General features: G+C 52.9%; 5 protein-coding genes across 5 annotated transcripts; 4 read left to right on the forward strand and 1 right to left on the reverse strand.

The window, feature by feature from the left end:
• Positions 1–1,157: 1,157 nt before the first annotated feature.
• CTRU02_203834 (Replication factor C subunit 1) lies at positions 1,158–4,464 on the reverse strand (the record flags this gene model as incomplete). The annotated part of the gene is made up of 3 exons (XM_036722407.1): positions 1,158–1,485; positions 1,536–4,265; positions 4,316–4,464. 3 exons carry the CDS (start codon positions 4,462–4,464, stop codon positions 1,158–1,160), a joined length of 3,207 nt encoding a protein of 1,068 aa, XP_036586013.1.
• Positions 4,465–4,845: 381 nt separating this feature from the next.
• CTRU02_203835 (mitochondrial 54S ribosomal protein uL16m) lies at positions 4,846–5,714 on the forward strand (the record flags this gene model as incomplete). The annotated part of the gene is made up of 3 exons (XM_036722408.1): positions 4,846–5,280; positions 5,334–5,475; positions 5,533–5,714. 3 exons carry the CDS (start codon positions 4,846–4,848, stop codon positions 5,712–5,714), a joined length of 759 nt encoding a protein of 252 aa, XP_036586014.1.
• Positions 5,715–6,148: 434 nt separating this feature from the next.
• CTRU02_203836 (DNA replication factor c subunit) lies at positions 6,149–7,305 on the forward strand (the record flags this gene model as incomplete). The annotated part of the gene is made up of 3 exons (XM_036722409.1): positions 6,149–6,235; positions 6,286–6,908; positions 6,957–7,305. 3 exons carry the CDS (start codon positions 6,149–6,151, stop codon positions 7,303–7,305), a joined length of 1,059 nt encoding a protein of 352 aa, XP_036586015.1.
• A 5,814-nt stretch (positions 7,306–13,119) lies between these two features.
• Positions 13,120–15,494, forward strand: CTRU02_203837 (acetate-CoA ligase; the record flags this gene model as incomplete). Its single annotated transcript, XM_036722410.2, has 6 exons — positions 13,120–13,129; positions 13,330–13,356; positions 13,437–14,599; positions 14,657–14,917; positions 14,967–15,371; positions 15,429–15,494. The coding sequence occupies 6 exons, from the start codon at positions 13,120–13,122 to the stop codon at positions 15,492–15,494; spliced, it is 1,932 nt and encodes a 643-aa protein (XP_036586016.2).
• A 5,296-nt stretch (positions 15,495–20,790) lies between these two features.
• Positions 20,791–23,261, forward strand: CTRU02_203838 (adam protease adm-b; the record flags this gene model as incomplete). The annotated part of the gene is made up of 2 exons (XM_036722411.1): positions 20,791–20,857; positions 20,920–23,261. The coding sequence occupies 2 exons, from the start codon at positions 20,791–20,793 to the stop codon at positions 23,259–23,261; spliced, it is 2,409 nt and encodes an 802-aa protein (XP_036586017.1).
• Between the last annotated feature and the right edge of the window lie 580 nt (positions 23,262–23,841).

Genomic DNA, 23,841 nt, shown 5'->3' on the forward strand with positions numbered 1-23,841 from the left:
CCAAGAGGTTTTAGTACTTACTGGACTGATTCCTCTTGTACTGCCTGATCTACTCGTTAGCATCCGTATATGCATTGCCGACCAACCTTGAGGAAAACAAAACCCAGGATTTTTCTGTGAGATTAAACCACTCCAGATGCAATTGTGGTAAGAAGCAAAGAGAGCAAGCGGCACCAGTCGTAAAATCGAGCTGTAGGCCGAATCGCTCGAGGGAGGTATCCAATGAAACCCACCAAAGCTTCAATGCTGGAAGAAATATCAAGAGCCTTCAGCACTCCAAGAAACAAAATCTCCTTGGGTGGCTGGAAATGGTTGATCGAGGCAAGGGAAGGAAATGGTGGGATGGTGAGGCGAAGGAATGATCTTGGTGTATAAATCGTCAGGATGTGTCAGTGAATTTCATTCCGAATTTGCATCCCTTGGCTACACGCAGAGCAGTTTTCAAAGGCAGTCTTTGTTCTAACCTTCTCTAAGTGATTTGATTCTCGTTCACCCTCTCCTCTGCAGCTGCAGAACTGCTGATGCCAGTTACGACCGAAGCAGCTTGTTTTCAGGCCGTTATCATTAATAATCATTACTGCAGATGGTTCATTGGCTCCAAGTCAAGACTAGATACCCTAGAACATATAGCAGCTGAAACCGTCGGTATGTGTATGTAGTTGGAACTAGAGACAGAGACTCCAAGCCTTGGATAAGCCTAGATCTTACTTCTGAGCTCACGGGAAATACCCCTCCTAGGAAGTGCAATAGCCATTAGGGCCTGTTAAAAGTCCGATTTAACGAGTCGGTGCAGGGGATACGGTATAAATCACAGAGTCATACGGCATATCAACCCGTCCAACGCATGGAGGCCATTGAAGTAGGGGCAAACTTTCCGTCGAATGGAATGGAATATGGCCATCAAAGAAGGTAGGTTTCTTTGACAAGGTGCAAAAAGCTGGCAATACAGTGTATGTTCTGCTCAATGACAGTTTCTTGTACAAAGCATATAGTATGTAAGCGCACAAGGTCCAGGATACCAGAAGCTGATCCCCCACCAATCCCAAATACTTGATCATCCGTGCCATGCTGTGTTGGCAGACTGTGAAAGAGTCAACACAGCCAAATCTAGATCGTTAAAATAATCATTACAGTGACTCTGCACAGTCAATATAGCCCTATTTCTTTCCTTTTCCCTTCGCTGTCGATGCTTTTCCTTTAGCTTGGCCTTTCTTTGGCTTGGCGTCAGCATCGTCGTCGTTCTCATCGCCTGCGGCCTTGACCTTTTTCGTGGCTCTCTTAGCCTTGGGCTTGGGTTGCTTGATATACTTGTCACCCTTGAGGTCAAGCTCGTCATCTTCGACAGCATCGGCAGGTTCAACAGCTTCGGCATCGTCCTCCTCCTCAATGGCTTCCTCAAGATCAGGTGCTTCCTTAGCAGCCTTCTTCGGAGCCAGGACATTACTAGCCTTCATGAAAGGGATGGGATGGGACATGGCATTGTAGCTGCGTTCTGTTAGTTATCGAAAATGGTTTACAGAGGGGCTGTTACTTACGTGCGCGTGAAAGCTGCCTTGGTTTTTGACTCGATCTCAGCTTGGCCTTCAGCTTGCGGTCCAACGCCCAGCTCTTGAATGGCGTCGAAGTCATCGCGTGTTAAATAGTAGCTGTCCATCAGTTGGATAATTTCATCGACACAATCCTTGCCCTCCACAGCCAAACGACGAATGAGCTGGTCCCAGAGCACTGGCAGGTATTGCTGACGAATTTCGTTGGCATCGCCTGATGATCTGAGGCGCATGTGGGAGTGCAGCTCACGAACATAACGGCCCAGTTTGCCAGTCTTGCTGTTGTTGCCGAGCCAGGATGTGAAGTTGGAGCCCATAAGTTGGCCGGCAACGAAGCTTGAGGGTCGGACGGTGCTGAAGACCGCATGGGTGGGCATAAGACTCCATTGTTGTTGCGGTCCGTGGATCATGCGGTCAACCAAGTCTCCGTCACTAATGCTTTCAGCTGCCTGGTCAACAAGTTCGAGGTACTTGAGGTTCTCCTCTCTCTTGTTGTATCCTTTGTGGTTGAGTGCCATGGGCTTGCTTCGGAGATAGTTCTCTTGAATCATAAGATAACTAAATTCGTGGTCGTTGAAGTACAGTTCGATCTTCTCATTCAAGGTTGTTTTGCTGGCCGGAGTAAAAAGCCCGCCTGCAAGCATCTTCTGGCAGATATCCCAAGGCTTCAGAATGACATGCTTTTCCCAAGCCTTTGTCATCGCTTTACCCTGATCGTAGTTCATCGATGCCTGGTCGAGCTTGGCTGTAGATATCATGTTAATGATTTGTCGAATGTCTTTGTTGCTGCCTTCGATAAGAGCATCTATCACCGGCACTGGCAACTTCAGCCCTTCACGATGGCAAATCGTCATGATACGGGACCGAACTTGCTCCACTGTTGGGCGTCTGAAGGGAATATCCATGGCCACGAAATCGAAGGGCTTCATCTTAGGCAGTTTGCGCTCGTTGCAAATGAGGATGAGTGGAACCTCAGTTTTCTTGCAGAACTTTGCCAGCGCGCCAACGCCGCCACGGTCACCAGCGGACATTCCGTCGACTTCGTCCATAATCAACACAATGTTTTTCTTTTCACCGTCGACCTTCTTGCCATCCCCGGCAAAAAAGCCGAGCAGTGACGTGTTGTTCATGACGTCGCTCACTCCATTCTCGACGAGCTTCTTGCTGCGTGTGTCACTGGCGTTGCTCTCAATAACGTCAAAACCCTCAAGTTTAGCAGCAAGGTGGGCAGAAGTTGTCTTGCCAATCCCAGGAGGGCCCGAAATGATGATGGCACGCGTACCTCCCATACCATCTGCGCCACGTTTTTGGAAGTCATATTTTCTCGACTTTGCCCAGTTCCTGAGCCAAGCCTGGATTTTCTCGACCTGAGCCTTATTGCCGCAGATATGGTTGAGCTGTGTCGGCGCATATTTAGAGGTCCAAAGTTGTACCGGAGTAGCCGCCGGTGTGGGAGCTACGGTTGTGCCACGGGCAGCGGCAGCTTGTTTGGCAGCCTTTTCCGCTGCAGCTTTTCTTGCCTTCTCTTCGCGTTCCATTTCTAGGGCCTGTTTCTTAATATTTTCCTCTTCCTGCTTCTTTTTCTCTCGTGCCTTTTCGGCGCCCTTGCCACTGCCACCGTAGGCCGGAAGTCGCCGGATGAGTTCGAACAAACCTTCCTCGTTAATGGTTTTGATGCCGAAGTCTTTGATTTTCTTCAACTTGCTTGGACCTGCATCATCGCCAAGTACAACGTAGCTCGTCTTACTGCTCGGCGCCCCTGTAACCTTACCGCCATACTTCTTCACCAGGGCTTGACCTTCATCTCGACCGATTGTGTGAAGCACACCAGTGAAAACAAAGGTAAGGCCTGAAAGACACTCATCTTCGCCCTCGGGCAACTCCACAGCACCGGCATTTGGAGGTACAGCACTACTGTTACCCCCGCCAGCAGCCGACTTTCGCCAGTCGAATTTCACATTCGGGTCCCTTTGAGGAGGTGTAGGAGGTCGGACAGTGGGAATGTCGTCCAAGATTGACTGGTAAGCGGCGTCTTCAGGCTCATCAGTCTTCTTGGCTCTTGGAGCACGAGGCTTTGCGGGGGCCTTCTTCTTTGGTGGTGGTTGATCCTCCTCAGACTCTTCCGTTTCCTCTTCAGGTGTCTTGCGCCTCTTAGTCCCCGTTGTCGCCTTGGTGGTTGTTGTCTTGGTGCTCTTGGTGGGGGTTGCAGTAGCGGCAGTTCGAGAGGCCACACGCTTCGGCTTGGGAAGTATCTCATCATCGCTTTCGTCCTCGACGTAATCATCGTTCTTTCGCTTACTTCGCCCTTTAATATCGGCTGCGAAGATATCGCCGTCGTCGTCATCATCGCCCTCGTCAACATAAGCATCCGCGTTGTCGTCCGAATCATGCTTGTTATATGATGTAGTGCCGCGCTTTCTGGGAGCTGAAGTAGAGCTCTTTGTGGCTTCTTCTGCTGGTTTCGTAGTGGTTTTCTTGTTTCGTGGGCTTGTTCGGACCTCCACTTCGGTTTTGACCTTACTCGTCCGATCAGTCTTCGGGGAGGGCGCTGCCTTTGTGGCTTTGCTTGACTTGGACGACGCGAAATAGTCACTGGCGGTGGTTTCGGTACCCTTTACATCCTCACTTCTGTATGTTCCATTAGTCTTGCTCCATAGGAGACAAAGGTGGTCATCGTACTTGGTCTTTTTCTTGTCGGCAGTCTTCACTACTGGCTTGCTTCAAACAGTTAGTAGAAGAGTCTGATCCGTTGATACATGATATCTTACGGTGGTGGGGCAGGCTCATCGTCATCGTCGCTGTCTTCAACAACTTTTCTGCCTCTTCGACTTTTTGGCGGCTCCTCAACCTTCTTCGGTGCAGGTTTAGGTGCAGCACCTCCCTTTGGTCCAAAAAAGGACCGAATATCAGCAGGCATTGTGATGTTGTTGTAGTGCGCCTTGGAAGACCAGTCCGCGATGGATAGGTTGAGGTTTTAAGGCCGTTGCACTGCTACTGCTGCCTACAGGAGGGTGAGATTCTAGTAGACGAGCAAAGCCAATTGATGTCGTCGTGCCTGGCGCCCGCAGCGTGCTCGTAATGGATTGCCTACGCGAAAGTGACGCGAGGCCCGTGACCCCTGGTCGCCCATTCCAGTCGTGCAGGGGAGTGGGGTGTGGCTGAAGCATGAGCTTCGAGGCTCAGAAAAAGCCAGCGCCCAAATTCTCAGGCCACATCAGCCACACCCAAGCTGAGTTGAAGCCAGGGACATTTTTTTGGGGATCCTATCATCAACCACGTTCAACGGCAAGTCGCAACCATGAGGCCCAACGCTCCCAAGGCGCTACTCAGCGCCTTTCAAGGCCTTAGAATTTCTGCGACGCCATCGATTAAGCCTTTTAGTGCTGCGATCCGGCCCCAATTGGCCAAGCCGCTGGTCGCATCACAAATCCTCCGTAATGCCCGCCCGTTTTCCACGACGCCCACAAGACGAGGCACCTGGCTCGAGCCATCGATCGACCGAACGAAGAAGATGATGAAAGGCCGGCCCCGTGTGGCGACTGGAGGTTCTACCAAGGGCACAACCGTAATCTGGGGTGACTATGGCCTTCGCATGAAGGACCACCACCGCAGAATCAGCGCAAAGCAGCTCAAGAACGCCGAAGACACCATTAAGATGCGATTGCGTGGACAGAAGTATCGGCTATACAAGAGGATATGCTGCAATGTTGGCGTCTACGTGTCTGGTAACGAGGTGAGGGAGACTGAGATATGCCTTACGATGACCCATTGCTAATGCACAGTCAGATGCGTATGGGTAAGGGAAAGGGTTCTTTCGACCACTGGGCGGCGCGTGTGGCAGTCAATCAGATTGTCTTCGAGATCAAGGGAATGCTCCACGAGGCTGTTGCTAAGGATGCCTTCCGTTTGGCAGGTAACAAGCTGCCTGGTGAGTGGATAACTGGATAACCAAATGTGGCATTGTGCATGACTAACTTGTAACTAGGCCAGTGGGAATTTGTTCACAAGGGAGAGGCTCCCGTTGTGGGTATCACGAAGCTTGATGGTGTTACGTTGGAGGAGTTGAAGAGGCCGAGAAAGCAGATTGCGCCCCAGGACCTATTGGCGGAGGCACCCACCAAGCCCACGAGCGCTTCATCGACCAGCTCGTCTTCTGCTCAGCCTTGAGAAAAAAGAGGTAGTCTGTATCATATACCCCACTCCATCCTGAGAGGCTTGGGAATACTGTCAGGATACGGGGTGGCTGTACTATAGATAACCATGTTTGATGATTGGCATGGGATCGTAGCTGTATAAAAACAGAATGGCATCCGCCTCACTTGAACTAAACCTTAGAAAACTGATTGAACAAAACACAATTGTGCAACTGAACCCCTAACTATTTGCCAAGCTGATGTCTTGGCATATTGGAAGGGCGAGCATATCAACCTGTGTGGCACATGCAGCTTCCGGAGCACAGACCATTTCACCAGCCACACATGGATTTCCCACTTAACGCGACAACGCCAGTGAACGCGTCTTCTACCCCAGCGCATCGTCAAAAAGTCTACAATTCGATTAACCAAACTGCAGTACCCGAAGCAGCGCAAAAATCAGTTGCAATGGCGCTCATCGTAGACAAACACAGACCGAGGTCACTCGACGCACTCACATACCACCAGGAACTGTCAGAAAGGCTTGGCTCACTGGTATGTCATCCAAGGTCGAGAAACTTCAGGCATTAGCTCACAGCCTCCAGGCACAAAGCGGCGATTTTCCTCATTTACTGGTGTACGGCCCATCCGGCGCAGGCAAGAAGACGCGAATTGTCGCTACACTGAAAGAGTTATATGGACCCGGTGTCGAGAAGATTAAGATCGATGCGCGCGTCTTCCAAACATCCAGCAACCGCAAGCTCGAATTTAACATCGTCGCTTCCAACTACCACCTTGAAATCACGCCGTCAGACGTCGGAAACTATGACAGAGTTGTTGTTCAGGATCTTTTGAAAGAGGTGGCACAGACACAGCAGGTAGATCAGTCGGCAAAGCAGAGATTCAAGGTTGTGGTCATCAACGAGGCAGACCACCTCACAAGAGATGCGCAAGCTGCGCTGCGTCGGACAATGGAGAAGTACTCTCCTAACTTGCGCTTGATCCTTCTCGCCAACTCGACGGCGAACATCATCGCCCCCATTCGGTCGAGAACACTACTGGTTAGGGTTGCTGCTCCTACCCACGAGGAGATCTGCGAGGTCCTCGCGGTTTCAGCGAAGAAAGAGAACTGGCCCATGGTTAAGGGCTTGCACATGAGGATAGCACAGGAGAGCGGCAGGAATCTTCGGCGAGCTCTGCTCATGTATGAAGCCGTTCATGCGCAAAAGTACGGTGCTCCTCCTCTATTCTGCATACCAAGCTAATCAGGCAACAGTGAGAAAGTGACAGACAGCACACCGATCCCACCTCCAGACTGGGAAGCTTTGATCAGCCAGATCGCGAGGGAAATTGTTGAAGAGCACACCCCGGCGCGGATTCTCCAAGTGCGGGCGAAGCTGTACGACCTTCTTACACACTGCATACCGCCGACCACGATTCTCAAGACTCTCACATTTAAGCTCATTCCCTTGATCGACGACGCCCTCAAGGCAGAAGTGATCAAGTGGTCGGCGTTTTATGAACACCGCATCAAAATGGGTACCAAGGTCATCTTCCACCTGGAAGCTTTCGTGGCCAAGTTCATGAGAATCGTGGAAATGTACTTGATGAGCATGGATTTGTGAGCAAAGAGGGTAGATTTGCCGGCGTTTAGGGGTTTACTAGGCGACATGTGTCGGGAGTAACGTTAATAAATCGGACGAGGTACAAAATGCCAATTTATTCACTTTGGTGCCGTCATTGAGTTTTTACATTACTGTGAGTTTGGTCTTGATACTTTGGCTCTTCTTGTAGGTGCGTTCACAGCCTATTGCGGAGCTAGTAGTCTACTCCGAGAGGGTGTCTAAAATCGTCTGGCATATAGCCGGCTGCTTAATTATATCCCACCGGCGTGCGGGTGGCCTTCTTTCATTGTTGCCAATTCAACTGCCTTCGATGAAGGTGCGCAGCCCCGGCATACTAAATTTCAAGGAATGGCCGATTGTTGAGCTGAGTAGGACAGACGAAGCGAGTAATAGGCAGAGACAAACACCAATCAGGGACGCCCCTGGTGAACAGAAGAAATACCGGTATGACGGATCAAGGGTTATTTTCGGTAATCACTTTTTGCTTGGCCAGAAGATGCCCTGAGATCGCCAAGTCTGGTCCCATGTTGGATTTTACTTTGTACCCAAGGTTTGGTATTAACTTGCCGAAGCCCAAATAGAGGATGTGTGCTAGTCGCATCACTCGATGTACATCTACGACAATGACTAACGGGATCGTCTATCGTCCCGCAGTGCCGTAATCAAGGGATAAAGCACTCCGGTTAATAAAGGGTAGAGGGAAGCTAGGAAGCACAGATGGTTCCTGCCGATCATATCCAGGCGGGACGGCCAAGGTCCACAAGGCCTAGAGAAGGAAGTCTTCCTCCATGGGCTCGAGTTTTTGCCTCGGCCTGTCTTTTCCTGGTAATAGTGGTGAGAACAACCTTAAATGGATTATATAGATATGGATGACAGTGACAGGATTGTCCGAGGGGCGGCGGAAATACCGTTCCTCTCCTTGATAAAAGTCATCCAAGGGACGTTTACCGTCAAAAATATAAGGAAAAACAAAGGTGATCACGAGCAATTTGACCAGGCAAAGTATACATAGAGTTCAGAGGTGGTCCAGATCCTTGCCAATGCAAGTTGACTGGAGGCTCACAACTGCCTAAAATAGGCAGGCAATACATTTATGTATGCCTCACCCTGCAGGATGCAGCGCAAGCAATCGGTGCATGGCAACGGCGCAGCGGCTAAGACGGCTCCCCATCCGTACTCAACACTCTGTCATCTCAAGAGCCCCAACAAATTAGGATTCCCACATGTCGACGGAGTACGGGTGGACGAGGGGTTCCATTCGCCGTACGATGCTCGGAAGCTACGGTGTAATTTTCCCATATGACCCCATTAAAGAGGGCTCCGGTTCTCAAAGATAGGGCCGCCGAATGGGCTGTATAGTCTGGTCTCCACAGGTCAGGCAGAAGGAAGAAAGGTTCTCCGTCCGAAACTTTCCACAGAGAAAAAGAAAGGCAGGAAAACCACAAAAAAAAACCCAGAGGGACCAGGTGTCGTTCAGGCCCCGCGGATGTCGGTCGCGCCAAGTCTAACTTCCATTCGTCCATCCTATAAGATGGCGGCATGTGGACTGACCAGGATGGACAGGGAACACAAGGACAAGGAAGCATGGGGGAAAGGCAAGGGACCCGGCCTTCTGGAATGGCAGCAAGCGCAAGTCTAAAACAGCGCAGTAAAAAAGAGGCACAGGCTGCGGCGGCGTCGGCGGCGCCCCAGGTTCGTTTCCCCTCGTGGGCGGGAAATCTGGGCACTGGGCACCCATGGGGAAAATGCGGGAAGTCAGTCTGGGGACACGGGGCTTCAAGGATGAAGGAACGTTCGAGGGGGAATGGTGGATGGAGGACACACTGGTTAACCGCGGACAATCTGTCGAATCGGCTGCGAGAGGCCGAGAATACGTATCGATATCTCGTCTTTTGTTTGGCACAAGTTCCAGAGTCAGGATCCATTGTTTTGGCCACTACCAACGAGTCTAGTAACCACGTCTTCAGCAGGGACGAATGACGGGCGTCAGCAAGGCGTCTTTTCGTCCGAAGGGAGAGGGTTCCTATCGTCGTAAGCCCCAAACGTGCGATACCTTTGCAGGGCGGGTACAAAACCAAGCCAGGTACCGTTACTTAAGCCCAGAAGCACCTTCCTGCGTCTGACGGTTTGCGAGGTACGTGTATAGTTGGGGTTGCATCATTACCCGAGGTGAGATGAATCCACCATCAAAGCGACATCCATCTCCTTCCTCCTGGGCGAGGGGGAGGCGGAACTTCCGTTCGACCCCTCCAACCACACACTACTTTTTTGAAGTGTTTCTCCGCATCGCAAGCCAAGGTAAGGATTGCCCCTCCTTGTTTTTGGTTCTTTCACCACAGCAAAATATCGCAATCTTCGCCGCTCCCCCGTATCTCTTGCAACGACATTGCCAAGGTTTACGCCCAAAAGAGATGTCCCATCTTGACGGGCCACGACAGCGGCCTTGCTTAATCCAAAGCATCTACAGACTCATCTTAAGCATCTACAGACTCGTTTTTGCCAAGTGGATACGGCTATGTCTTGCGACACGATGTAGGTTATTCGGTGGACCACAGCCGACGTCGGAGATGCCGCAGCACTGGATACTTGGACTGCAGTGCAGATTACACACTCAGTCATCACAGTGGGTTCGGTGACACTTTTCTCTTGCGCACCATCGACATGCCTAAGGCGCAAGAACCCACAATCTGCAGGGCGAAAGAACGTTTGCAAATTGCGGTTGCAGGAGTGGATTTCGACCCCAGAATCTGCGAGACTTTGTTGAATCCCGGCCCAACGCCAGGCCCAAAACCAGTCATGATTTACAGCGGGGGGTTCTGGCCTGCCTATACACTCCGCGCCAGACCCTGGGGCACCCTTACTTGCTGTGATCATGCCAGGCGCTCAAAAGACGACGGAATATATAAGCCGTCGTACAGAGGCAGCTGATATCGCCAGATGCTGTTTTGTAACGACATTGAAAAAAGATGTGGAAAGCCAAGCCGATGCCCACAATCATAACGATGTCATTGTTAGGATTCAAGCCAATCACGGGGGTTGTAGTGGCACGGCAGTCATGGGTAGCGCGTCGCGATCAGCAGGCATCGGTCTGGGCTGGCGCACAATTTACTGGGCGGCATCCCCTAACTCCACGTCGTCTTCAAGGGCGGCTTTGCTCGGCCATTACAGAGGACCTTGAAGGCGCACAACCTCGAAGTCTCTGGGGGAGAGTGCGGGGAACTCTGGGCGGATGAGGGGCAAATTGAGCTTGACGACACACACACACACACCAGTGAGGATGTACTGTACCTGACCTCACCGCAGAGAATGCCACTAACTAGGTCGCGGTGACAAATTCTTCTTAACGTCTCAAGTCATCTTTCGTCTCATCTAGCACCCATCATATTGCGTTGTGCCACGTCTGGTGATGGGCGGTGCTACTCATCCCACCGAGATGATGTGTACCAAGACCTCTTCTCGGTGATTCGAATTCAGATACGAGACAGGACAGGCCACACCGAGGGAGGGAAGAAAAATAAGCTTGCAAGGTGCCCTGCCACAGTGGCGGGATTCTGCCATGAAAGTATTGAGGTCCACCTCAGATGCCCGCTCAGTCATTTCTGGCAAAATAGACACAAGACGACAGGGAAATAAATTGAGAAATGAGCTTTAGGCGGTCATGGTCACGCTACATTGCAAGAAGTAGGCTAGCAGCAGCCCAACCTTCAGCCAGGCATCGCAGTAGAGAGATTGACACGCGATGCCCCCGTTTATAGACACATTCCCGGGGTGCCAATGGTGAGAGGAGGGATATTCCGCTTTCTGGACACCTCCACAAGAACCGGTAAATGTATTCTTGGACGTCGTCACCATCACCCCAATAACAGGCAACGATCAATGGCAACAAAGGGCACCGGTGCTTATGTTCCTCGGCCGGTCGACGGGACATCAGCTCGGAATGACAGGAATCACTGCTTTCAGACGAGGGCTCTAGCTATCTGGTCTAACCAAGTGCTGCTAGCCTAACAGGAAGTTTCCTGATGCAGCTTGAGACCGGTTTGACGAGGCCCAGTCAATTTCACATTTGTTTCTGGAGAGCCCCGCCCCCAGGCCAGGACAAAACCAACCAACCAACCGGTCGGCCCAGGACCATCCAGGCGCGGACGGCAGGCGTAGGTAACTTAAGGTAAAGGTAAGGTACATCAGGCCTGCTACGAGGAAGCGCTACTGCATAGTGGTGTTGTTGCCGTATCTGTATCCGTGGTGTGGGTTAGGTGCGAGGGGGGTTGCAGGGAGATGGGAAGTTCGCAGGTCGTTCGGGGCAAAGGAAAAACGCATCACCCCCGGCCAAGCGGTAACGGTACAGCGGTGCCACTACCTTGCGCCGCGCCGCCGTAATACCAGCGAAATGCAATGGGATTGCGGAGCGGTGGCAGGGGATTCACCAATGGGCGTCAGGTCAAGGGTGGATGGAGGTCCCCTTTCCGCGTGCCTTGTCCCTTTTCTCCATAACATCATCGGGCTGTACTGTACCGTGGCCCCGTACCCGTAAATGGGGCTCCCTGCCAGGCCTAGGCGCAGGCGCAGGCGAGGCCACGGGCGAGCCAGGGACACGGGGAGGGGACAGGAAGGAGACTTCTTCTTGTCAAGCCCTGATGGGAACTGCAACTGGGTTTGTTGGTGAGGAGTGACAAGGTCGAGTGACTGTGGGTGAGGTGTCTTTTGTGCAAAGTCACCTTTTCTCCATCAGCCAGTGTTCAGTCATGGGATAGGATAGATGTGGAGTGAGAGAAAGACAAGAGGTAGCGATTTCGGTCTCAGCTTCCAGCTCGCCAGCCAGTATAGTACCTTGCTTGGTTTGGTAGGTAGGTAAGGTACCTCACGGTCGGCAGGCCGGGCAACTAGCCCAGCGTCTCAACGCTGTCGCGCACCGTACCGAGAGCAGTGCCTCCGGCTCGAGTCCACCTCTCCCAGTCGACGTCCAGTCCAGTCCAAGTCAAGTCCCCATTCGTCCATTAAAAGCAATCCCGTTCCCCGTCCAATTCGAAGCTCGGCCGCCTGGAGAGTTGGTCTTCTTAATTAATACTTCTTTCTCCTCCTCCCATCCTCACATCCTCCGTTCTCCTCTTCCTCCCTCTCTTCTCTTTCTCATTCTTCCTCACTTGCTACAAACAAACCATAAAACACCACCCTCCCCCTTTTCCAGCTTCCCTCCAAGCTAAAGCATCCACTTTGCTCGAGAGAAGGCCCCATTGGAACCGAAAACTTGCTGCCACTACCCGCTCTGCAGCGCACCTGGACTGCCGTCAGACCAGAAACCACGCGACTTGAGCCCATTGTTGTCGAGAGCCAGGTTCGTTGTGTGTGGAGAGTTGCGCCAGTTTCCATACTGCCATTGCGCGACCTACCATCATAGCTGCAGACGAGTGACGAAAAGACACACCACGTCGAACGATTCCCGGTCTTAGCAGCTCCAGCGTCTCTCGACCTGCCTCACCACCAAACCACAAACCGCAAACCTGCACAAAAGTACCCCGCATCCTTCATAAAGCACACACACAACCCCGCCACCATGGCCGAATCAACAGAGCAACAAAAGGCCCCTGTGGTCGCTGAGGCCCACCTCGTTGATACCTTCCGTAAGCCCGAACCTTTCCCCAATTCCCAATTTTGCCGCAGCCGCAGCCGCAGCAGCAGCAGCAGCAGTAGCAGTAGCAACAGCAAGAGACGAGACAAGACACGGATTGAGGAGCAATCTCGGCCTCAATTTCATTTCTTCTTTCCTGTTGGGGGACCACCATGGCTAATTTTGTCCCAACAGATCCCCCCCAAAAGATGCTTGACAGTAAGTGCGCCGCCGTGTTGCAGACCCAGCCCACTCATAATCCCCGTTTCCATGACCTGTTGGCGGCCGAAAAGTCGCGTGAGGGGCACTGGAGAACTGTGCACAAGGGGAGGAAATAAGAGAGGGGCACACAAGCACTTGGGAGCTTTCCCCCTCGTCTGATTGGACCCTGGCTGACTTTATTGTGTCTCTTCCCGCAGAGCACCCTAGCAAGCCCCACTTGAGCAGTAAGTCGTTCCCCTCTTTACCCCAATTGCCTGCCTTGTCATTGGCTGACCGGAGCTCCCTTCCTCTCTCCTTCGCGCAGGTCTCGAGGATTACCAAAAGTTGTACAAGGAATCCATCACCGACCCAAAGGCATTCTGGGGCACCAAGGCTCGCGAGCTCCTCACCTGGTACAACGACTTCCAGACCGTCTACTCCGGTTCCCTGGAGGGTGGTGACAGCGCCTGGTTCGTCGAGGGTCAGCTCAACGCCAGTTACAACTGCGTCGACCGTCATGCTTTCAAGGACCCCAACCGTGTTGCCATCATCTACGAGGCCGACGAGCCTGGTGATGGCCGCAATGTTACCTACGGCGAGCTCCTGCGCGAGGTCTCACGGACCGCTTGGGTCCTGAAGCAGATGGGCGTGCGCAAGGGTGACACCGTTGCTATTTACCTGCCCATGATTCCCGAGGCCCTGATTGCCCTCCTTGCTTGCTCCCGTATCGGCGCTGTCCACTCCGTCGTCTTCGCCGGTTTCTCCGCCGACTCCCTGCGCGACCGTGTTATTGACGGCAACTCCAAGGTCGTCATCACCACCGACGAGGGCAAGCGTGGCGGCAAGTTGATCGGCACCAAGAAGATTGTCGACGATGCCCTGAAGCAGTGCCCCGACGTCTCCCACGTCCTGGTCTACAAGCGCACCGGCGCCGATGTACCCATGACCAAGGGCCGTGATTGGTGGTGGCACGAGGAGGTTGAGAAGTGGCCTTCCTACTTCCCTCCCGAGCACGTCAACTCCGAGGATCCCTTGTTCCTCCTCTACACCTCCGGTTCGACCGGTAAGCCCAAGGGTGTCATGCACACCACTGGTGGCTACCTCGTCGGCGCTGCTGCCACCGGCAAATACGTATTCGACATTCACGACGGCGACCGCTACTTCTGCGGTGGCGACGTCGGCTGGATTACCGGCCACACCTATGTCGTCTACGCCCCTCTCCTGCTTGGTGTGACCACTGTCGTGTTCGAGGGTACCCCTGCCTACCCCAACTTCTCGAGATACTGGGATATCATCGCCAACCACCAGATCACCCAGTTCTACGTCGCCCCCACTGCTCTGCGTCTGCTGAAGCGTGCTGGTGACCAGCATGTCAAGGGTGACATGAAGCATCTCAGAGTCCTCGGCTCCGTCGGTGAGCCCATCGCCGCCGAGGTCTGGAAGTGGTACTTCGAGGTTGTCGGAAAGGAGGAGGCCCACATTGTTGACGTGAGTAGCCCTTGACACTGCCGTGAGCCTAACATACCGAACTAACAACTTTCGCAGACATACTGGCAGACCGAGACTGGCTCCAACGTCATCACTCCCCTGGCCGGTGTCACTCCCACCAAGCCCGGCAGTGCTTCTTTGCCCTTCTTCGGCATTGAGCCTTCCATCATTGACCCCGTCTCCGGCGAGGAGATTCACGGCAACGATGTCGAGGGTGTTTTGGCCTTCAAGCAGGCCTGGCCCAGCATGGCCCGTACTGTCTGGGGCGCCCACAAGCGCTACATGGACACCTACCTGAACGTCTACAAGGGCTACTACGTAAGCATAACCATCAAACCACCGAGATGCCCCACGCTAACAGACTTAGTTCACCGGTGACGGTGCCGGCCGTGACCACGAGGGTTTCTACTGGATCCGTGGACGTGTTGACGACGTTGTCAATGTTTCGGGTCACCGTCTCTCCACCGCCGAGATCGAGGCTGCGCTCATTGAGCACCACGCCATCGCCGAGGCCGCCGTTGTCGGTGTCGCTGACGAGCTCACCGGCCAGGCTGTCAACGCCTTCGTCGCCATCAAGGATGGTAACGAGGCCACAGATGCGCTCCGCAAGGAATTCATCATGCAGGTGCGCAAGAGCATCGGTCCCTTCGCGGCGCCCAAGGCCGTCCACATCGTGCCCGACCTGCCCAAGACCCGCTCCGGTAAGATCATGCGCAGAATTCTGCGCAAGATCCTTGCTGGCGAGGAGGACCAGCTTGGTGACGTGACGACGGTATGTTTTTTTGCTACTTCTTTTCATCGTTGACAATCAAAGACTAACTCAACATAGCTGTCCGACCCCTCAATCGTCGACAAGATCATCACTGTCGTCCACGAGGAGAAGAGGAAGAAGTAAATATGCAATGGCACGAGAGCGAGATTGGAGAGAGGATGACTTTCGATACCACGGGCAAGGAGAGGCTACGAGACGGAAGGATATGAGTGAGGAAGAACCTCCTCAGACCCATGATGGATATTTGGGTTTCTTTTTTTACCACAAGCGACACATTGAATGTTCTTGCGTCAATCTGAGAGAGAAAGATTTAAAATAAATAAAAACTTTTCAAAACTACCTTGTCTTGTCTCTTGTCCCCATCACCTTGAATAACCATGGCTCAAAAGCTGACGACGACTGACGTGGGTGGTGCTCGATAGGGCCGAATCGTAGATGAACTGACGATGGAGGGACGACCGCTGCGCCTTGGTTGTTGTATTCCCCTTGATCTCCGCCACTGACACCCACCTTGGACCAGACGAGTCCCGAACATACGGGGGGTGGGTATTCGTCAGCACGGCTCGTGCGCCGGGCAATACCGGCGTTGGATCGAACGGGCCTCCGGGCCCCCCCGTTCTCCGGCAGGCCGGGCGAGGGATGGGGGGGGCGGGGGGTTTTTCTCGCGTACCTTCTCATGCAAGTTGCTGACACTCGGATATCAAGATTGCCCGTACCATGTACGGCCTGGGGTATTCCTTTTCGGCTGCGCTAAGATCTGTCAACCACGATATCTTTTGTAGTGCTTTTTATACACCTATACATGTCTCTCCTGGAGGGATTCGTAGCCCGAGGACCGGTAGCTGCGCTAGGGTGCGTTAGAGGTGCTTCGAGGTGCTTTTGCGCACGGGTGGTGCGGGATGGGCTTGGAGGGAGCTATGACGCTTCGACGGGGATGCGATGAGCGAGGATGGAAAGGGGGGGGGGGGCGTCCTTGGTCCGTCTGGTTCGAACGTGTTGTTGCATTGGTCTTCATCCGAGTTCTCAGAGTGGGCTTAGTTTGTGCGGTGAAGAATGTTCGTCGGTGGTATCTTGAGATTTGGTGCCTGGAAAAAGGTCGTATCTGGCTTGCTGGTGTACTTGGTATTTGGATCGAGGCGTTATATCTGTGTGTTGGGGTGCGTCACTATTGTTGTCGTCGTCGTCGTCGTTGTCGGTTTTATTGTCGGCCCCAGCTGTTAAAGGGACGACGATATACGCTGCCCGACCGGAGGTATCCTTACTCCATTGGTGTTGAGCATATCGACTGTAAAGGCTGATTATACCAACTTGACCTTCAAATAACATGTATTAACTTATATTCCCTACTTAATGTTTCATTCTGCTGAAGTATCCACATCCATAACCGTTTCTGCCTGTATGCCGGATAGCATCTTCTCTACTATGAAGCTGGCTTGATGGGAATCGACATATCAGAAAGGAGACTACTGGTCAGCGACTCTGGCGAGTGCCGGAACTGGGGATATGTATTAACGTATGTTGCTTTGGGGACGACAAACAGAAATCAAAGACATCTACTGGACTAGCCCATGTGGGCAGGTTGAGATAGCATGTCGTTCAAACCAACCTCAACCCCAGCCCAGCCTTCGAATTTTGAATCCCACAACTAGAAACATGCATTTCAGACCTTGACCAACGCGGTCAGACCTGTCAAGGGATCTCAGCTACGCATGCTTCTAGCCGTACCTGCGCCCGCCAGAGGGTGGCTTTTCAATATGCAAAAAGGCTGCAAGCAGAAGCAACCGCTTGAATCAGGACCTGCATGAGGGTCGTGCAAGCAAACCGCAACAATCCCGCCTTACTGATCAACGACAAAGAAGTATTCAGACAACTGCAGACAATCCGAATGCGAGAGTTGTACCGCGCTAACATTTCTATCCCCTAGACACAAGTTGGTGGCCACTCAGCGAAACCTCCTCACGTCCAGTCGTCGTTGGTTCTGTCTTAGCACAGCCTCAATGAATTGCATAATGACCTCGCGAAGGGGGGGTGTGGAGGGTGGGTTGCGTTGCTACCGCGGCGTGAGAAGCAAACATGTCGTCGTCATCCTGCTCCTGGCGTGGGCGTCCTTATGGCTAGACCCGACACGGCATGCTTGGCATGTCATCAAGACTGTCTTCTTATGTCCGAGACATGGTGGAGAGCGGTTTCGGTGATGGTAACGGCCACAGATCTGTTAGTGGCGAGCCTTGTGTGAAATTTGGTTGTCGTGCAACAGCCTCCACCCACTGTCGAATGGCGCCTGTTCCTTAGTGGCGGAGGCGGGAGGGCTAAGGAGCCAGCGACGATGGCGCCTGGGTTGGTTGACAGCACGTTCTAGCCGCGACTAGAAGATGAGGCTTCTTTTACATGCGATCATCATTCTTGATATCACCGTTCTGTAAAGACATATGTCGACAAACGGATAGTCCACAACCTGAGAGTTCTTCTTAGACCGGCAGTCTGTGGTCATAATCGACCGTAGTTCGGCAGTTATCAACGCAGTGTTGGTTCCAAACAATCGGTCCCAGGGTCGAATCCTGCCGATGACATTGCCCCATGGCCCCATGGCTGTGCAGATGCGTTCGGATGGGGGAATCCAGGTTTCTCGTGTGCACTTGCTCGTCGTTCAGACGACGAAACCCGGTCAACGGCGGAGTGAATGTTGTTCCTACTCAAGTTTACCTCATCTGGCCAAGCAAGCTTGGCACGGGATATACGGCAGTCTCTCTCCCTCTCTCTCTCTCTGCCGGAAGCAATTTGACAGTTTGTTGCGGGGTGGTTGGGACCAACATCTTTCTCGGAGGCCTCTGAGAGAGAGCTGCAAGGTCGTCCAATGGTCAACTTCTATTCATTATTCAGCAGGTTTGTTTTTGCGGGAACAAGGCCAACGAGCTATGGGTTGTACGCGCAATGCAAAGGCAGAATATCTTGCTTGACAGCCCACACTTGCATAGTGACTAGCCGGCGTCGGAGGTAGTACTTGTCTTAACCCCGAAAAGAGGGCTGTGAAAGCGGGGGAGGAGAATCGTTAACCTTTTTTTTCTTTTCGCTGACTCCAGAATGGAGGCCATCTGAAGATTTTTTGAGTCGAGCTGGTCGTGTGAGAAGGTGATTGATTGGTTCGGTCTATGCCGGGAACTTTGAGTTTGTTCATGAACCCTGGCCATTGGCACGGGAGTTTGTTGGTGTTCAAGGCCAGGGGACCTCAAAAATTAGTATAGTTCAAACCCTGGTCTGGTTTAAGGGTTCTGGAAAGCTGTGTATCATCATTTTGATGAACTGTTGCAGAAAGAGACGCAGTAGCCAATAATGTGTCGTTTGGCCATGATCAAACAGAGAGAGAGGTACAGAGCGATAACGAACTCGCCTCCTGAGCCAAGACATTGAATCCAAGAAGAAGAATCGGTGACATCAAAAGCCGAACTGGGTCTAGTGGCGGCTCTCAGTGTACTCGTCAGAGACTGGCGGCCAAGCTTGCTCAGCCTCCAAGGTCAGGCCGGGTTGCAGAGGGGCGACGTAAGCTCATAAGCTTACCTCTAGACTGTGTAAAGTCCGGCACGGCGGGTCCAGCGTAGTGAGAGTTTGGCGATGAGAGAACTAGCAAAGATGCCAATTTATTGTTGGCGTAGTATCGGTGTCAATCGAAGCTCCACAGAATGGGAGAGGATCGCTGGTGGAAGACACTGATTTTCATACTTAATCATTGACGTGCATATCCAGCATGTCGATATGCTGTAATGCTTCGGTCTCGACTACGTTTAAAATACCTCTCATCTCCCTCGCCCACCGACGTCGACCGACAGGGCCATATTGCTCCCCGCTCATTTTCCAGCCAATTTTGTCACGACCTTTCCCAAGAAGCTCAAGATTAAGCGAATAATTGCTTGCTCGTAGCGCCAAAAGCGACCAGAGCAACGTACCGTTTAGCTGTGCACTCTCTGAAACACGAAAGCCGGAGAGGCGTTGGCCTGAAAGAGCAGAGGTCGCAAGTTGGCCAAGGGTTCGTTAAAAAAAACAGTACGTACCCTGCCTTATATCAGCAGCACTAAGAATAAACGGCGGGGGCCTGTAAGGAGCTGACATGCAGCTTAAGGACCTCTCTTTGGCACTTTAGGGGGCGCTGTCATCCCATCCGTCCAATCCCTATCGTCTCTGTACATCGGCTCCGTTGCCTACCTGGGCCACTACAACGCTGTTTGGGGCGGTTTCCAACTGCAACTGCTTCTCCTGTGTGCTTCAGCTCAGACGGGGGACGGTGTCAGAATTTTCGGAACATCTTGGCTTGTCGCCGGGATCCCCTCGTCGAATAACCGTCAGGTAAGTTCGAACGACTTTATTTCTTGCATCTTGCATATTGTTTTGCTGTGCAGAACTTCTCCATGAGATGAACCGTGGACGTCCACGCACGAGTGTCGCTGTAATGACGATGTGTCGGTGGTCGGACTGCGACAGGTGGGCGGCGTGACCCGTCCTGGACAAACCCGCCGCTTACTCGGCACTTGATTCCCTGCTGTGTTCTTCTTCTCTTGTCAGTGTCATAACATATCACGCGGAGGCGTCGCACCGCGGGTTTTTTTATTTTATTTGGCGTGTGGGTTGGGGGATCGACCGGTTGCAAAAATTAGACCTGGAAAAATGGGCTTGTCACCAGCTAACAGTGAAACAGGGAGAAGAAGACCTCAGGGTGCAGACACCATTGACACCACACTCAGCAACCAAGCCCCTTTGGGTCCCAGTCGTTTTCTTAGCACAGCGTCCAGGGTACGAAAGGAACGAGTCCACAGAGCGGGTGGACACTGCCAGGCCCGACTTTTGCGCTAGCGCTGTCCCCGTGTCCCAGCTCGGGAAGGGTACCTCGGCTTTGGCCTTGCCACTGCCGTGTCGCCTAGGTACACTAAGCCAAGAGTGACCAAGTTCGCCCAGCCGGCCCTGGAATCCACAGCAACTCGACGCTCCAATACAGTTGGTCCACGCCCCCGTACCAAGAGATCGTGTTGCGCAATCCCACTGTACGTCCGCTCGTTGAATGGCCCAGCGACACGCCCCCCAAGAATCCCATAGCCTTCTTTTTTCGTGTTGCTGCTTTCTCGCCTCTCCGTCAACGCCGGCACTAACGCCCCGGACTTCCATCCTTTCCATTCAAGACACCACCACATTCGTTCCCTTTTGTATTGTTCTATTCCCTTGCTTTCGCTTCCTGCTTTCCACGATTCTATTCTCGTTTTTTTGAATTTGTTCTAAATTCCCCTCTTCCGGCGGAAAGAGTTTTGGTCGATTTGCCGTGCTCCAGCATCTCAGAAATAACCCCTTATCTGGAAGCTTACGCAGGCAGTACAGTACCCTCTTCAGAGGCCTCCTCTCGAGCCTCACCCCGTCTCCGGGGACCTTAACCTCAACGATGGTCTCGTTCAAGACCGTCGTTTCCGCCTTTGTCGGCCTTGCAGCTATTGCGCAAGAAACTCTGGGTAATTCCCTACTTCATACTGCAATAGGCGGAGCCAAGAATAGCAACACTGACATTCTACAGCACATTCAACTCAGCGGAACCCGCTGAAGTACGTCACCGTCCTCGAAGATGCCGTCCTGCACTCGCCCTCACAACATTGCCATGCCCTGTCCCACTTCGACCTCACTTTCACCCTGCACGACAAGAAGCAACAGGTGCGCATGGCATTACAGCCGAACGAGGACATTCTCGGCAACGATTTCCAGGTGAACTATTTGGGTGCGGACGGAACCATTCGCAAGACGGAAGCGGTCGACCGGACGGAGCACCGCGTATTTAGAGGCAGTACGTTTATTCGACATGAAGGTCATTCCGAATGGACAAATGTTGGCTGGGCGCGCATTACGATCCACCGAGACGGTGTCGACCCCATTTTCGAGGGCGCGTTCCGCATTGACGGCGACCACCATCACATCCAGACTGGATCCAGCTACCGCGCACGCAAGCACCGCGAAGACCCCGATGCCCCCGACAGGCGTAACCCCGACGACTACATGGTGGTTTGGAGAGACTCGGACATCATGGAGTACTACTTCGACCGGGAGGACTTGAAGCGGGATGTTAAAGGCCGGACCTCTTGCAACTCGGACAACTTAGACTTTAACGCCAACTACGACCTCTTTGACGCCCGGGCGCCGCCCGACACCCTCCAATCCGTATCGAGCAACTCTCTCTTCGGAGCCTCGCTGTTTGGAAGACAGACTGACGGCGGCAGCACCGGTAACAACGGCGCTGGTGTTAATCTGGTTTCCACCATTGGACAAACCAATGGCTGTCCGTCTACGCGCAAGATTGCACTGCTGGGCGTTGCGACCGATTGCACTTACACAGCTGCTTTCAACTCCACTCAGGCCGTCAGGGCAAATATCATTCAAGTGATCAATGCTGCGTCCGAAGTATATGAAAGCACTTTCAACATCTCGCTCGGTATCCAGAACCTTACCATCAGCGACGCAAACTGTCCTGGGCAAGCGAGTTCCTCCGCGCCCTGGAACGTGGCGTGCAGCCCGAGCATTACTATCACGGACCGGTTGAGCCTCTTCTCGCAATGGCGTGGTAACTCCAAGGACACAAACGCCTTCTGGACTCTTCTGAGTACCTGCGGTACCGATTCTGCCGTTGGCCTGGCGTGGCTGGGACAGGCCTGCACGAGCGGATCTCAAGGCTCAGGCCAAAGCAGCAACGAGACGGTTGCCTCGGCCAACGTTGTTATCCAGACGCCAAGCGAATGGCAGGTTGTTGCCCACGAGGTCGGGCACACATTTGGTGCCGTGCATGACTGCGTATCATCCACTTGCAGCAATGGTGATTCCAGCATGAACAGATGCTGCCCACTGAGCTCCAGCCAGTGTAACGCTGGTGGGCAGTTCATCATGAACCCTTCGACTGGATCCGGTATCAGAGCTTTCTCGCCCTGCAGTATCGGCAACATTTGCTCTGGTCTCCTCCGCAACCAGGTCAAGTCCACATGCTTGACTAACAACCGAGACGTAAAAACCATTCTGGAGAGCCAGTGTGGCAACGGCATCGTGGAATCCGGTGAGGACTGTGATTGCGGTGGCGAGAGTGGTTGCGGTAACAACAGGTGTTGCGACCCCAGGACCTGCAAGTTCACTACCGGCTCGGTGTGTGATCCATCCAACGAGGATTGCTGCAACGGCCAATGCCAGTTTGCCTCCAACGGAACCGTGTGTCGACAAAGCACCGGGTCCTGCGACCCCGTGGAAACTTGTAGCGGCACTTCAGCCTCTTGCCCTAACGATCGCCATAAGGACGATGGAGATTCTTGCGGTGAGTCAGGCCAAGGCTTGACTTGCGCTTCCGGCCAGTGCACTTCTCGTGATCAACAGTGCAAGACTGCTTGGGGATCTCAGACCGACACAAGCAGCGTGACCGCCTGCGGTAACCAAGATTGCTTGATTGCATGCAATGTCCCGGGCCGCCCCGGTTGCTCGGTCATGAACCAAAACTTCCTCGATGGTACCTCCTGCCAGGGGGGAGGCAAGTGCTCCAACGGCCAGTGCGTGGGATCCAACGCTGGTGATGAGATACTGGATTGGATTAAGAACAACAAGACTATCTTCATCCCGGTTGTCTGCGTCGTTGGATTGCTTGTTCTTATTGCTTTGTTCAGCTGTATCTGTGGCGCATGCCGTAGAAGTCGAAATCGCACCAAGGCTAGGAGGCTTAGACCCGCGCAGCCGCCCATGAACACCTGGAACAGCTATGGAGGGGCTTGGGGCAATCCCAATGTGCCGCCTCCACCACCGGTGGCCACCCGTCCGGGAGGCCCGCCCCAATACTCGCCTTACCCGAACAACGACTGGCAGATGCATAGAACGCAGAGTGCTAGATACGCATAATCCGTCGGTGCCATTTTAGAGCACTAGAAAGAACTGCAGCAGGGTCGAAGTGACCCAGGAAAAGAAGGACAACAGTTGATCCAAATATTGCATAACTCGGAGTTGGTGGTGTTTACTATTACACTTTTTGTTATTTTTTACTTTATTTCTCGGTTTCGTATGCCCCTCTTCTTGCATGGGCATTCACATACGTCACGGCTTCGGCAGTGTAACTGTGTGATATTATGATGATCACGGTCTTGGATACCTGCAGATACCTAGGTAGAGACAGAACATAGCTTAGGTCAGCTGGCTGATCCAGTGTGGACACCAGCGACACATCTCTACAATCATTATAGACTTTACATAACTCTTACTTCTTGTTCTCGTATGTGATGTGAAGACGATATGCCAAAGACAAAAGCAACCATGGATAATACTAAAAGCATTTTACGCGTAAACTTCATAATTCATGTGCCTCTGCTGACAAGAAGAGAGCAACACCAGGAACACTTTGCGAAGTGTGGCTGTCTGGCGGCTTAACCTGGGATCTCTCTGACGCATTCCCCGTCTTCCGCTGACTCCTTGATCCCTCTTCGTT

This window comes from Colletotrichum truncatum (assembly GCF_014235925.2).
Source record: "Colletotrichum truncatum strain CMES1059 chromosome Unknown Contig_0002, whole genome shotgun sequence".
Taxonomy (NCBI): Eukaryota; Fungi; Ascomycota; class Sordariomycetes; order Glomerellales; family Glomerellaceae; genus Colletotrichum; species Colletotrichum truncatum.